This window comes from Neocloeon triangulifer, unplaced genomic scaffold (genome assembly GCF_031216515.1).
Source record: "Neocloeon triangulifer isolate White Clay Creek 2 clone unplaced genomic scaffold, ASM3121651v1 ptg000011l, whole genome shotgun sequence".
Lineage (NCBI taxonomy): Eukaryota > Metazoa > Arthropoda > Insecta > Ephemeroptera > Baetidae > Neocloeon > Neocloeon triangulifer.
Window position 1 is genome coordinate 3,313,046 of NW_026775553.1, and position 15,888 is coordinate 3,328,933.

General features: G+C 35.1%; 1 protein-coding gene across 1 annotated transcript; it reads right to left on the bottom strand.

Moving 5' to 3' along the window:
• Window positions 1-11,648: 11,648 nt before the first annotated feature.
• On the bottom strand, window positions 11,649-14,436 carry LOC132196028 (putative RNA polymerase II subunit B1 CTD phosphatase RPAP2). Its single transcript, XM_059618397.1, has 7 exons — window positions 14,198-14,436; window positions 13,709-13,792; window positions 13,528-13,651; window positions 13,299-13,463; window positions 12,275-13,245; window positions 12,063-12,212; window positions 11,649-12,002 (listed from the first exon to the last, which is right to left on the bottom strand). Exons 1-7 carry the CDS (start codon window positions 14,224-14,226, stop codon window positions 11,834-11,836), a joined length of 1,692 nt encoding a protein of 563 aa, XP_059474380.1. The 5' UTR covers window positions 14,227-14,436; the 3' UTR covers window positions 11,649-11,833.
• Between the last annotated feature and the right edge of the window lie 1,452 nt (window positions 14,437-15,888).

Below are 15,888 nucleotides of genomic sequence, written 5' to 3' on the forward strand. Positions count from 1 at the left end.
TGTTTCGCATTTATAAATATTTGTTATTTTTGCATTTCATTCCATTTTTTTAAAAGTAGTTTAGTGCCAAACAAGGAAATTAGTTTGCTGGTGCAATAAATTTAAACACCAAAGGTATATATTTGCTCTTTGAGGGTCTATAATAATGAATGGTTTATGGTGATTTGAATTTAAAATCGGCTTTTCCTCGATGGGTTTTTGTGAGTTGTTTATTGTTTAAGAAAAAACAATATCCTGCTCTACATGTTTCGGCTGCGGGCTGCAGCCATAATTCATGAGCTTTCTCGGCGGTCTCGACCACCGCCGAGAAAGCTCATGAATTATGGCTGCAGCCCGCAGCCGAAACATGTAGAGCAGGATATTGTTTTTTCTTAAACAATAAACAACTCACAAAAACCCATCGAGGAAAAGCCGATTTTAAATTCAAATCACCATGAATCAACCCTCGATTGTGAAATTCTACCACAAAAAAAAAAAAAAAATGAATGGTTTTGTTAGAGGAAAATAATCCTCGCTCAGCACGCACACGCCGAGCACATTATTAAACTGGAAAATTGAGAATTAATTGGGAACCGCAAGCCGCATTAATTATTGCTCGCCGTGAAAATAATCCCGACGGTGTCGCGGTTTAAAATTTCACTCTCTTCAAAGTTGATTGCCGCTCGCGTGAGAGTAATTATTATTTTCGACGGAGCGAGCAAGAGCGCGCAACACCTCTCTATAAATTTTATCTGCACGTGCTCTCGCGCAAATCCACGAATAATACGTATTAATAATTCGGCAATAAATTGCGCGCGCCACAGCGAACATTATTTGTCTAGAGAGAAAGCAGGGGAAATGGAATAAGTCACGTGCCGCGCAATTAATACGCCGCAATTAAGCCCCCCGAAGAGCCAAATGTAGCACTAAAACGTCGGCCCGCTTGAAATATCGCCCCGAATCACGAATCTGCGGTGGCTTCTCGTGCCCCCGTGTGCTTCCGCCGCTTTCTCACGCCAAATTTATCAAAATCGGAGTGCCACGAAGCGTTGAGAGAAAAACCATTCCTTTCAGGTCAAGCTCAATGTAAAGCTGATTTTTTTCTATATTGATTCATAAGGATTAGTGTTCTAAACCAAAGTTTTATTATATTAAAATAATATAAATTTTATTTTGTTAATTTTATTTTCCATAAAATCTTCTACCAACTATTAAAACCGAGTTTACTCATGAATTTGGAAAAAAAGGAGCATAAAAATTTGGAATAATTCAATTCATAAAATATTTTATTAAGATATTGTATAATAATGAAGATATTCCACAAGCTAGAATTTGAGGTCTCATTAAACCACCAGAACCTGGAATATTTAAAAAGAGAAAATTAATACTACTGCACATTGAAGATTTAATTTTGTAGTGATTTGAAAAATGTACTACATTGAATAACTGAGATCAATTTGACACATTCCTATATGCATTAGCAAAATTTAGAAGCAAAGGAACCATTTTTGTTCTCTTCAATTCATCAGTATGTTGCTTGAAAGAAAAACCCTGCACCGAATTGTATGGCTGAATTTTGTTCTTCTCGAGGGAGAGTCGCAGAAATATAAAGATAATACATAAATTTTTGCTCTCGGCAGGCTGCTGCCTTTTTTATCCTCGTCGTCTTGTGCACGCTCCGTGTCTTTTCTCGCGCCTTCCTCAAGAAGTTATAAATTAAAGTGCCTCCGCACACGTGCGGCAAAAGGAAGAGAGCGAACAGCCTCAAAATTCAAGAGCCCTAGAGGAAGGGATGAATTTCTATTAAATTGGATCTGCTCGGGACACGCCCTTTTGTCTCTAATAATATTATTGCCGCACTTGCACGCACGCACGCCTTGCCGACGCTTTTTCATTTCACGCTGTTCACCAGAATGGTGTTCAAAATGGGGTGTAACTCTTTTGTTTTGCGGACGGCGTGGGAAAAGGTGGATGGAATTTTATTTTAACTGAAACTTGTTTTGACATGATACCATTCTCTCTTGGAAATAAAATTAAAAAGGCTCTTTAGCTTTCAAACTTTATTATTTTTATATATTGCGTTTTGTGATCAAAGTTTAAAATTGTGAATAGCCTAGATTAATTGTATTAATTAATTTGAATTCAAATATAAAAAGAATATTTTGAAAAAACGTTTGGAAATGTTTTGTTACAAATTGTTAATATTGTTTATACATTATGTAACTCGCCACTTATTTTTTATAATTCCTCATTATCAGTAAATTATTTGTTTACTCGCAGAGCAAATAAACCATTCACAAAAATTGCCATCAATGTTTTAAAATTCAAAATTATTGAAGATCAACAATACTCATTGTGAATTTGAAGGTAAATTTAATTAAAATAATTATATTTAAGTAGAAAAAAGAAATACTTTTTCGTTATTTCCATTTTTCTGCAGCTAGCGGAAAAGGATTGGAAAAAATCATACAAAATAATTGATCCGGGAAAATTGAACACGTTCAACTACAGAAATATGTCAGTTATAAGTGTGAAAGGTTAAAAATTGTGTCGGACGCAAATTGATCAAAGTTGACTTTCACCGCCGTGCGACGGGCACATAAATCGCATTTCTCGAAATGGCAGCGCGAAATTTCTGTGCCGGCGGCGGCGCTCGCTGCCTCTGAAAGACAGCCGCAGCTTTTGCTCGCTACAATTCATAAATCGAATAACTCTCTGCCGCTTGTCACGCGGCCCCGTGTAATTTCCATTCGCCAACATTCCGCAAATAATTCTATCTGTCTCGTCGTGACCAGAAGCAGCGCGGCGCCGGGTCCGTCAAGTGGATAAATTCTGTATGAATTAATTCGGCAGCAGAGGCGCCGATGCGGCAAAAATTTATCTCCATACTTGACTGGTCAAAACACACACAAAAAAATCCGCTCATTTTTATTTATTTATTTATTTCGGCACAATACAATACAAAAGAGAGCGAGAGAGGCAGGGATATCAAATAATACTTTTGCTGTCAGCGCCGCTTTCGACACATTTCACACACATATTTTCCGAACCGGTTTATTTTTATTTATGTCAACGCGCCAGCCAGCCAGAGATAGAGAGATTTTCCCTTTAGTCGCAGCTCCCAGCAGCACATAATGCAATCTTTAGCTTCTTTTGCTCCGCCTCGTACGTACATATGAATAGAGGCCTTTAGCACAAAGGCGCAAAATTCAGGAAGTGAGAGAAACATTTTCCATCGCTGTCAGATTCGCCGTTTTGTTTTTTGTCGCGACAAACGCGATTTCGAGAAGAGAGAGAGAGTTTTCTTTTTATATCTGACATTTGATATCATCTCGAGTTTGCTTTTCGAGAGCAAAAGTCTGTCGGCCCGAGTCACCCTTCTGGAAAATCGTTTGGCCTCGCACGAATCCGATCTGCGACGGAAAAACTTGGTGGTTTTTGGCATGCCTACTGCTACCAATTTGCAGAGCGCCGTCGGTGATCTTCTCTTCAGCAAGTTGAAGCTGCCAAACCGTCCGCAGGACGAGCTGCTCGAGGCCTCTTTCAGGATCGGCAAAGAGGACGCCGCAAAACGCCCAGTCATTCTCAAATTTAAAACTGATCAAGCCAAATTTTCAGTCATGAAAAACGTCGCTAATCTGAAAGGAACGGGCATTGTCGTGTCCGATGACCTAACACCAGAGGAACGAAAGGTCAGGCGGAAGCTGGTCGAGGCCCACAAGACTGCTAGAAAGCTCGGAGTCCATTCGAAATTGCGCCGCCGGGGTCTTGAGCTCAATGGGCACGAGATTTCGGCTGCCGAGGTGGCCAAGGAGGGCTGGCTCCGCAAGTATGTGCCGCAGTTCGACCAGCAGCAACAGATGGATGGTGAGAGTGAGGGGTCCAGCACAGATGCCGGAGACGGTCGACCCAAGCAGAAGAGGAACAAAAGGAACTGAGCTGTAGCCTTACTCTCACCCAACGAGCAGCCCTCCGAGCCCCAAGCCGGCGGGTCCCAACAGGGTTTTGCCCCAGCCCCTCTCAACAGCAAGTCCAACAGCAAGGACAAGGAGGCAAAAAAAACCCAGAGGGGCACGTCGACGAGGAGCTTGGACAGGCTGCGATCGGCCAACAGGAACCCAGGGTCGGACTCAGATGTGAACAGCCAAAACTAAAACTTGTAAGTGAAGTGATACGCTTTTTTTGTGATAAGAAAAAAAAACCGGAAAATTATTTAAAAGTTATTAGTATAAATGCTCAGTCACTCGCGGACTTGGATCATATGCGTTTGCTCCGAACAAATTTATCTTTGCAAATTGTTGATGTTGTTTGTATATCCGAAACGTGGCTTAAAGATAAACATAATATTGATAAAAGGTATGCAATTGAAGGATATAAATTAATTAGGCACGACAGAAAAGAAACTCGTGGCGGTGGTGTAGCTTTTTACATAAAACGCAATTTAAAGTTTAAAGTGGTTGTTTGCGCCTCTTCGGAGAGTAAAAATAATTCGGCAGAGTTTTTAATGGTGGAAGCTCAAATTTTAAATGAAAAGATTTTGCTTGTGGCCGTCTACAGAAGGCCATCACCAGAAGTAAACTTTGATGATCTTTTTAGCGAGCTGCAAAATACTTATGTTCAATACGATAATTGTGTTCTGCTCGGAGACTTTAACTGCAATTTTAAAGTTAATTCGAATCTTCTCAATAATTTAGAGTCACATATTAAACAGCTTGGCATTCAAAGGCTTCCTATTGAAAACACGCACATTTCTTACAACGCAGTAACAACAATTGATGCCATAATGGTTTCTCCAGAAATAGTTTATGCAGGCTTTGGAAAATTATTCAATATGCTGTCACACCATCAAATGCTTTATGTTATTATTGAAGGTGAGCTTCCAGAAAGTATGAGTGAATTTAAACATATCCGTGAGTTTGGTAAAATTGATCGTAACTTGTTAAGCACTGAAGCGTTTAAAATAAGTTGGCACGAGGAAGTTGAAAATATATCACTTGAAGCGAGAGTTGAATCTTTTAACAAAAAAATTGTTTCGCTGTTTGACCAAGTAGCACCAAAGAAAAAAATTAAAATAATGAAAAAATTTAAGCCCTCATTTCCATCTGGTGTGAAAGCGTTGATTAAAGACCGGGATAAGGCGAGAAGAAAGGCAGAATCAGATCACAATATTATTTCATTTAATTTGTTTAAATCGCTGAGAAACCAAGTTAAACAAAAAATTTTGAATTTCCAGAAATCAGTGATTTTTGACAGTTTAAATCAAATCTCAGGAACTAAGCATATGTGGAGTAAGTTGCGAGGATTAGGCTTGGTGAAAGATAAATCCAGAGTTGCCAAGCTCGTCCTAAGTTCTGACGAGCTTGTAAATGATTTGACCGTGAAAAGACCCTCTAATATTTTGAACAAAATTGTTAAAAATTTCTCAATCCCTCGCAAAATTTCAGGCGATAAATTTTATTTTAAACATGTAACCCCATTGGAAGTGAAATTAGCGCTGAGAAGTATAAAGTCACCCTCTGAAGGGACCGACAATATTTGTAACAAAATGCTGCTCATGACTATTGATGTAATTCTGCCATCTCTCACGTTTATTATTAACTCTGCGCTGCAAACATCATATTTCCCAGCTATTTGGAAAAAAGCTATTTTGATGCCTCTGCCAAAAGTTCGTAGCCCTGCTAGTAGTTCTGATTTCCGGCCAATTAGCTTGCTGTGCGTTGTTTCAAAAGTTTTGGAAAAAATTGTTTTTGATCAAATGATGGAATTTTTATTAAAAAATGAGGTCCTTGATAGGCTTCAATCTGGATTTCGGAAATTGCGTAGCACGACAACGGCTCTGTTAAAAATTGCTGAGGATTTGAGAATTTCAATGTTTAAAAATGAAGTAACGCTAATGGTTTTTCTTGATTTCTCAAAAGCATTTGATTTGGTTGACCATGGTCTTTTGTTGAGTAAACTAAATCAATTGAATTTTTCCGCACCTGTTTTGCGTTTCTTTGAAAGTTATCTATCAGGCCGTCAGCATGCAATTAAAAACAGTGATGGTAGTTTTTCTCAATGGATGAATATTGAATGCGGCGTGCCCCAGGGTTCAGTTCTTGGGCCACTTCTTTTTTCTCTGTACACGCACGATTTATCGGCAGTGTTAAAGGATAGGTGCAAGTACCATGTTTATGCGGACGACACTCAGCTTTATCTTAGCTGCCTGTCGAATAATGTAAACGAGTGTGTTAAGATTATGAACGAAGTATTAAGAGATGTTGTGTATTGGTCAGAAGCGAATGGACTTAAACTCAACCCGAGTAAATCACAAGCTATGTTTGTATGCTCAGAACGAAATAATTCTAAAATTTCCGCGATGCTAAGTGAAAAATTATATTTAAATGATGTTGAGTTAAATTTTGTGCAAGAAGCGAAAAACCTTGGAATTATGTTTGATAAGAACTTGTCTTGGAATGCGCAAGTGTCCAGAATATCGCAAAAAGTTTACGGCACTTTAAAAAGTATTGAAAAATTCAGAAATGTAACCCCTGAAAAAGTTCGAGTGAGACTTGTTAAAAGCTTGATTCTGCCGCACTTCGATTACTGTGACATAGTTTACTGTAATTTGACAGCCTCGCAAATTAACAAATTGCAAGTACTACAAAATCATTTAATCAGGTACATTTTTGATGTAAAGATCGGCCAAAATTTATCACCCTTGTATAAAAAATGTGAAATACTGAAAATCGCGGATAGGCATAAATTGAAAATTTTAGTTCAGACACACAAAATCTTGTATAAAAATAGTCCAGAGTACTTGAACGACTACGTTACTACAATGTATGATGTAAATTTGCTCGGGCGCACGAGAGCGCACCGAATGAAATTGCTTGCACCGTTTGTTAGTGTGGAGGTACCGGAAAACTGTTTTCAAGTTCAATGCTATAGGCTTTGGAATGAGTTACCATCAAATCTATGTTTGAACGAAAATGTTAATTTTTTTAAATCAGTACTGAAAAAGCAATATTTTGAGCAATATTAATGTTTTCTCTCTCTCTTGTTTTAAAATTTTTGTTTTGCATTTATTTGGATGAGTTCATGTATGGGGCATAGTTGCCCTAATTTCGAACCCAATAAACACTTCTTGAAACTAATAACCTCTCTGATACCTGCCGTGAAATTGCCTCCGTCTGTTATCTGTACCGCTCGACTCATTTTCTGCATTCTTCTCGTAGAAAAGGACCTTCCGCTCAAGCTCCCTCAGCTTAGCCTCGTGCTTCTCATCTCTCTCCTTCCAGGACAAACGTTCTTAATCTTATAAAATTACCTTATTTTCTGTACTTTGAGATTGCCAAAAAAATATGTGAAATTTTTCTTATATGAAAATTTTGTACCAGTCGCATGCTAATGGAATGTGTGCTATATTTTAAAAGCAATAAAAATCCCTAATTTAGAGGCAGAAAAAATGCTGAAAAACCGATTCACTTTATTTCAATTTTGTCCTGCACTTAAGGCTGCAATAATTAATTGTACCTACAAAGCAGAGGGCGCTTCGCACTGGGCAGCTGTTGTTCCAAGAAAATATAATTTTTCATTAATATATGATGAGACGTTAATCCAATTAATTTTTCCAAAATGGTGAGTAACGTGTAACGCTTTTTTACTAATGTATAATTAATTTAGCCTATTAATGATAAAAAAAAATTGCATTAATTTATAATTAATTTTTAATTAAATTTCTTATATCATTTTTACGGTAGGGGTTTAAATTTTTTTGCTGCAAAAAATTATCTTCCCTCGTAATCGCACAAAATAAATATTGTCTGGGCGATCTATCCAGTGACTTCTCAGATCATGGATCTATTAAGATTTGTTCTTAATAAATCCATACTTCTCAGATTCAGAAAAGTAATGCAACGCTTGGCAACGTTGTTGGTATTGGCACGTCATGTGGGATCCTGTCATTCCTGTCTGCCAAAGCGAGACTGCGAGGCGCTATATATGTGTCATCGCTGCTCATGCTGAGCATTCTAAGCCCGCTTACGAACAAAGAAGGTCATTGCATGGTCACCAGGGCATTCAAAATTGAAGGTATGTATTTGTAGCGATTGATAAATCTCATAATAGACAATGAGCCAAAATTTTATGTCATAACAAAAATTTATGAATATCATCTGGCGTATTTTTCAATACACCTGCGCCTCGAGAGCATTTTTTTTTTTTATATAAATCATATAAATAAACTGTTATTTTCCATATTGATTGAGATTTTTTGCTGTCGGCGGTTGAATCTTTTTTCACCGCGTGTTTTTCACTCTGATAAATTGAAACAAAAATTATTTATGTATACAAATCGTATGGCTCCAACGGGACAATAATTCAGCAGTGTCTGTTACTAGCTGAGATTTTTTATTATTTGTGAAATTTTGACAATCTTGGAAAACATTCCAACTCCAACATTCCGCAAAGCGTGCATCGCATCGCACTCTGATTGCCTGGCAAATATCTAACATTCCATCAGGTCTAAATTCTGCCCATACCTGTTACTCCTGTAGTGTTCATGGAGATTTCGTCGGCTACTCATATTATAATAAATAAAACTAATAAAATAATTTTTTTAAATTTTTGCCTTGTGAATTTATATGAAATATACACTTATAAAAAATTAATGGTATAATATGTGTTCAGTAAAATTTCTCTAACGTCCTTTTAAACTAATAATACTTGATAAATATTAATTATAAACTTGACAATTATGGTGATTGCTGTAATTTATTCTGTGGTAGAACATTTTTTCCTTTAATTTACATAATTAAAATATTTGACAAATTTTAAAAATGATTTTCCTAATTAAAACAGAAATTTAATGATCTATTTGGATAAACTTTGCAATTTTAAAACGGCAGTGATGAAAGGATTTTTTTTTAAAAATATATGCTTTTATATCTTTTAAATTTCTTAATAATGAAGAATTAAATTAATTTTTATAGCGTATCTGTCTAATTAAAAATAAAAATTTTTGTTCACATTGAAAATAAAGGAATCCCGCCGTAGGGCCGAAAAGAACAAGGCTGAAAATGGCTGAGCGGAACAAGGCCGAAAGCTGAAAAATAACCGATAATCGAGATGCGTTCAGCTCAGCAAACCTTCAAACTGAGGACCCGATAAAATTTTAATATGTCTCTTTTGAACATTAAAGTTATTTCCTATAAAATTTGATAAAATCGAAGTTATAAGTAAAAAAAGGAATCCGAAAATATTGAGATGAAATAGATAAATAAATTTATTCAACTTTTCCGAACTTTTCAATTAAATTTTTCTTGCTTTTGGAGGACATGATCTTCACAGGAACGTATCCTCCAGCACGATATTATTTAAAACACTTTTTACCATTTTTTATTTCCAAATGGTTGCCAAAAATTTTACGTTTGAATGAAATAAAATTGTTGGGAAAAGGGAAACATTGCATAATTAATATATGATGAATAAATGCAACATTTGAACCAGACTGGGGTGGCCTTTTCACATCCTGTTTTAGGTCCAATTCAATTCTATATCACGTTTCTTGTTAAAAACTATGGCATATTTCAATAAAATAAACAAAATATAAAATAAAATTATAATATATTCGCTGTTGAGCGTGTGCTGCTGGAATCCCTCCAAATATTATTCACTTCAAAAATAAAATAAAAATCGTTATCCGGCCTTAATGTTTTGGGGGCATTAAATTTTTTTAAACTAATGCAAAAATTATAGTAAATTTTCAAAATGTGTTCATATCACTGAACTCGATCCCTTGTGCCAATTATTTGATCAAATTGCATAATGCAATAGATACTTAAAATTATTATTTTTAAATCTCTTGAAACATAATTCTCCTGTTATATTGGTCTTTTTGTAAATAAACTTTTGAAGAAAAACTATAAGTTTTAATTTAATTTACTGATTTAACAGAATGCTGTATTATTTTTTCCCGATAATTTATGAATATCGAGTGAATATCATTTATAATTTTTTTCTAATACACCTGCGTGCTTCTAGAGCGTCAAAAGCATTTTTTTTTTTATTAATAAATTACAAACATTTTGTATTTTCCAAATTTATTGAAAGTTGCTGTCGGGGGCTGATTTTTTTTACACCGTTTTTCAATCTGATTGAATGGAAATTTTGCATATAAATCGTATAATTTCAAAATATTTGCAATAATTACAGCAGTCAATTTGTCAATTATGCAATTTGCTAGCTGATTTTGAAATACTCGTGAGATTTGGGCACATATTCCACATTCTTTCTCTTCGAAGTGATCAAGGTTTTTAAAGCACAAAAGTTAGGTGATGTTCTCTTGGAAATGGGAGCAGTCAATAAGACGGAACATTTATTTATTTATATATATAATACATACATTTATAAACGTTTTATTTGTTTTAATTTGTCTATTTATTTACGTATATTTATTCACTTGCAAAAGATCAAGAGAGGAATGAGAGCAAGAGGAAAATGAACATGATGGAAGACCAGAAGCTCTCCGAGACCTCCTTTGAGCCTGCATCACTCTCAGCAGAAATGTTTCTCTTCACTACGAGTTTGTACATAAATTTTTAAATTTTACAAAGAAGCAATCTCATTTGTTTAAAATTTTCTCAGGTCATGATTGATAAAAATCTGGGACTTTCTTCTCAGAGAGACCGTCTGGTATTAAAACGATCCAAGGAACGTTCCGCAACGCTTTTGGCATAAAGCACCTTACCAAAATGTCATTGATTCAAATTGATAAAGAATACTGCGTTATGGAGCAAACCATTCGAGATGCACTATTTGGTAGGCTGGGAAAAATTTTGATTTTTATTCGACTTTATTATTGACTGATTATTCATTTATTTAGTGCACGTAGACAAGGTGGCTGAGAGGAAGAAGTGGCCGAAGCTAACCAAAGAGAAAGGCCCAGAAACATCTCAGCAGCCTGCTCTCTTCTCTAAGGCGCTATCGTCTTGGAGCACTAGCCAAGCACGAGGCTCAAACTTTCAGGTACTTCCTTAAAAGTTAACTAATAACACAATCTACATAATAATATTTTATTTTAGGAGCCCCAAACCAGTAAATCCCATGGACTTGGTTTTGGAAAACCCTAAAGACAAGGAAGACAATACGTTGAGGGTTTATGGGAGCCTTGTTTCTTCATCGGGAGAATTGAGTGAGTGAAAAAACCGGGACTTTGTTCTAAAGTGGTACGAAATTTGCTTTTTCCAACTATCAATGTTATTTAAATAGCACTTCAATGTAATTTTCCCTTCATTATTCTGTTTCTGCTCCATATTTTGTATGCGTTTTATGAAATATAATGTTGTGTTGTGTGATTCAGGCTTTAGTGCCATGTTTTCTTGTATAGTTGCTTTAAGTCGGTATATACATATAATATAACTACTTCATTGACTTGTAATTATTGCGTAATAATAACAAAAAGAAAAGCAATAAAATAAATTTTGAAAGCAAAAGATCTAATAATTTAAGTTGATCTTTTTTTAACCTTGGTTTCTCTTTATCTAAATTTGAATAATTAAGTCTGTTTAGCTTGTTGCATTAAAATTAATAGTTCTCTCAAAAGTTTGAGTGCAAAATAAATGTTAAATATTTCAAGAAACGTTTCTCATATGTTTATAGAAATTGCGTGCTAAAATATTTAATTCCTCTCTACTTTCTTTTATGAATTTCAAAGCCTGCGAATAATGTTTTTCTTAAATTTTTGTATTTATATTGCTTTCAATATTTCATAAAAAAATTAAAAATTAATTTTCATACTTGTTTAATTTCCTCATTCCTGCCGCGAAGAGACGAAGATGGTCCTTATTATAAAAGTATATACTGTGCACCTCTATTACAATACGTCTGCTGATTTAGAGACAATTCTTTCAATATCACACAATTTAATAATGAGGTTGTCCAGGAAGTCCGCCTCCAGGTTCAAGGTGATGAGCATTGCTTTAAGAATTTTCGAACTCTTTTTGGCAACAAATCTCTGAGGCTCGGAATAACTTGAGAGCAACCTAATTAATTGAATTTGTTATTGATCGTAAGAAACATAAGCCATATCAAACAAAACTTACAATTGTAACAAAATTAAGCCCATGAGATTCCACTCTTGAGGCTTCATCATGATGTTCTTTGGTGACAATTCAAATGTATCAGTTAATTTTTGCAACTTCAGCCCCAAGTCCGGAAGGTTTAATTTCAATATATCAGCGACCTCGGGAACTCTGTAAATTAAAGTAACTTTCTTTTTTAATACCTTTTCTGATTTATAATTAAATTTTCTTACACTTTCTCTAAACGAGCTAGGATAATTTTCTGTCTTGTTCGTCTCTGCTCGTATCGGTCTATGGTGGGAAGAATTGCACCAACTTTTGAAGCTTCTCCTCCGACCGTGTGACTTGTTTTTCCTTTGAAAAAACCTTCCACCTTCATCTGAAGAGTTGAATGCATTTCTGTTTGGTTTGTATCTCCAGCAGCTTGATCCATCTCCTTGCAAAGATGAATTAGCTCATTTTCCACTGTCGGTATCCACTCGGGCCTACTGCTTTGCAAAGCAAGTACATCTATTTTCTCTCTGAGCTGAATGAGCATTTTTTCAGGACCAATGATGAACCGAAGTGTATCAAGAGAGAACCAGTCTGTGACGAAGGCCACCACTTTTGCTGCATCAAACTTTACAGATTCTGGTTTGACATTTGTGGGCAATTTCTCACTTCGATGTGCCACTTTTCTTATCACTTCCAATTGCTCCACCTTTTCCTCTGCCAGTGCAGGCTCTTCACTTGGCTTTTCAATCACTTCTTGTGTTTTTGGCTGCTTTGGTGCGCGAGGAATTTCGTAAAGTGACAAATCGGGAGTGCCTCCGTTTGCCCAGCATGTTGTAGTCGTCGACTTTGGCACAACCAGCTCTTTCTTCCTTTCAGGCTCAACTATCACTTCCATCGACTTATTCTGATCTTCAATGTTTGCCTCTTTAATCTCCAGCAAGTTGTAGTCGAAAATTCCGTCGTCCTGGTACTGCTCCAGCGAGGTAAATGCAAACGAGCTGATGGTGCTGCGTGTATGTTCTCCGACTTTTTTATCACTCAATTTTAATTTGTCAACTTCCATTGCTATTTCTTCACCAGCCTTGCCAGAATTCCCAACACGGGTAAGTAGGTGGTAATCATTTTGGACTTCGCGGAACCAAACTGGACATGTTGAAATTTGATCCTTTAAGTAGCTCGATGCTTTGTAGCACCAGTTACTGCAGAAGTTCTAAAAAATATGAACATTTTTAAATGATAAAACAGGAATTATTTTATTTTTACTTTTCTGTCAGTTAAGTCGTAAACTTTGTTTGTAGCTGTAGAGATGTGGCACTGCTTCTTAGGCGCTGGAGGTAAATCACTGCTACAAATAGGGTATCCACAAATTTTGATAATAGCTCGTTCCACAATGACATCCTCATAGTCTGATTGTGAAATATAAGAAACCTAAAACATGAATATGTGTGTATTATTATTAAAAAGAAATTTTACGAACTGATTTGTCTCTTACACTTTGTAGCAAAATTTGCTCAGATATTTCTCTCTCCAAGAGCTGTTCCACAATTTGCTTGGATCGCTTGAAACACTCCTTCTTGTATTGCAAGGAAACTTCAAGCTGCTCCTTCTTTTTAGTGCTACAAACACAGTCATTTTTAAGAATAATACAATAATGTAATTAAATTTTAGCTCACGTCGATTCTTTGGCCGAATCTCTATATTTCAGGTCTCCCAAATTCTGATCTGAAGGTGGCATAAGAGTCACAGTCTTCTTATTTCTATAATTTAGAAAACAAGAATTCAAGCATTGAATGAACCTTCAAATTTTTGTGCAACATTTGGGACGTTGACGGATGTGACAGAAATAAAGAAAATTATCAAAATAGAAATAATAGAAATATTTATGGCTAATAACCGCTAATAACAATTCATATAACAAAAAGTTCTTATTGGAATATGCAATTTATTTTGTGGGGCACTGCAACTGTCCTAAAAACTTATCGAACTTAGTTAATTGCACGGGTTAAATATGTACATCAAACACTTTTAATGCTTTAAAAACTTGAAGCAAAAGTAATGTTATTGTATAGGATTTGGAAAAAACTACATAGTGCGTTTAAAAAAAAATCAGTTTCAGAACATGAATAAGTACATTATACTTCTTATACATTGTAAAACCTTACATAGACTGAGGAAACACCATTCTGTCCATAAGTGTGCGATGCAAAAGCCTTTTCTTTCTATTTAAATCGAATGTATCGGTTTTCCTTCTCTCTTATTCCTGTTGGCAAATTTTTGCTTGGAATTTGAAGCTGTGAATGCAGAACTGTTCTCAAGAAGCACCTTAATCAACTGAAAAAGTGCCTTCGTGCTCTATTTCTCTGCGTTTTGTTTACGATTGTTGTTGACGATGTACACGCCCCCATGGGTGTGTTTCTTTTTGTTTTGGCCAACTTCGCCAAGAATCCCCATTTTTGGGGTGGGGGAACTTGGCCAGCGCTTTAAAAAAACAGCCGCCAGAAGTTATTGCGAGCGCCACCAAAATTCCAGTGGCCATTTTAGAAAGTACCTCTGCTGACTACTTGACAAGCAGCAGCTAAATTCATTTTAAATTTTTTTATGTCATTGAGAGAGATTAATTTTACTTACTCACATGGGTTATATAAAAGCTAGTTTCATATTTTATTTCTCTAATTATTTAACTCAATCAACTAACAAAAAAAAAAAAAAAAAAAATGGAAATTGTGGGTCACAGAGGAGAGTTTATTATAGCAACCTGTCAAAATTAATGCAAGTTTTAATTAATTTAATTATTAAACATCTTAAAAGGCGAAGAAAATTGTTGATCATTAAAAGACCTCAAAGACACTAAGATTGTCCGAAGAAAACTCATACATTATAGAAAATACATATCAGGCACCCAAAAAATGGATCAAAATTAAAGATTAATTGATTTTCTGAGAAATGTTTAGTATAACATATAACATACACAATTATTACACATACAAACGATAAAAGTGCTGACTGCGAAAGTCGCGAATAAAAGTCATCGGTAATTCATTGAATATAGTAACAAAAAGGTAAAAAAAATTACTAAGTTATGGTCGGTTAGTCCAAATTTGGGGCAAATAGCGCAAAAGTTGTCTCGGAAATAATATTAACGCTACGAATTAATAGGAAAATTTTGTTTAACTGAAGATTACACTAATCAAAAACTTGGAATCGTAAAATTAAGTCGCTAATTATGTTTTGTGGGAAACAACAAGTAAATAACAAAAAATACACATGAGTGGGCGGAACACATTTCCTTATTTTTCCATTTTCGTTTGTCACTTGTTATTAATTCTTGGCGGAGTTGGCTGCTTTGCACGGCAAGATCGCCAAGAGTCCTCACACTAGCAACAGCGCCACTGAGCGCGAACTAACGTCAGGGGAGGGGACTTTTGGTGTATCTTGGCGTTTAAAAAAACAGCCGCCAAGAGTCCCGCCAACTTGGCCAAGTTTTTCTCCTTTAAAGAAACACAGCCCATGTTACAATGTGAGTACGAAAGGGAGATCCAACTAGACTTTTCGTTCTCAGATTTAAATCCAATATATATATATATATATATATATATATATATATATATATATATATATATATATATATATATATATATATATATATATATATATATATATATATATATATATATATATATATATATATATATATATATATATATATATATATATATATATATATATATATATATATATATATATATATATATATATATATATATATATATATATATATATATATATATATATATATATATATATATATATATATATATATATATATATATATATATATATATATATATATATA

Bases quoted from the DNA above. Each gene is read 5' to 3' on its own strand.
- LOC132196028 (XM_059618397.1), bottom strand. From the start codon at position 14,226: ATGGACAGAATGGTGTTTCCTCAGTCTAT. The intron at 13,793-14,197 runs GTAAGGTTTTAC...TCTAAATTATAG, and splicing joins ATGGTGTTTCCTCAGTCTAT to AAATAAGAAGACTGTGACTC. The intron at 13,652-13,708 runs GTGAGCTAAAAT...CTGTGTTTGTAG, and splicing joins GATTCGGCCAAAGAATCGAC to CACTAAAAAGAAGGAGCAGC.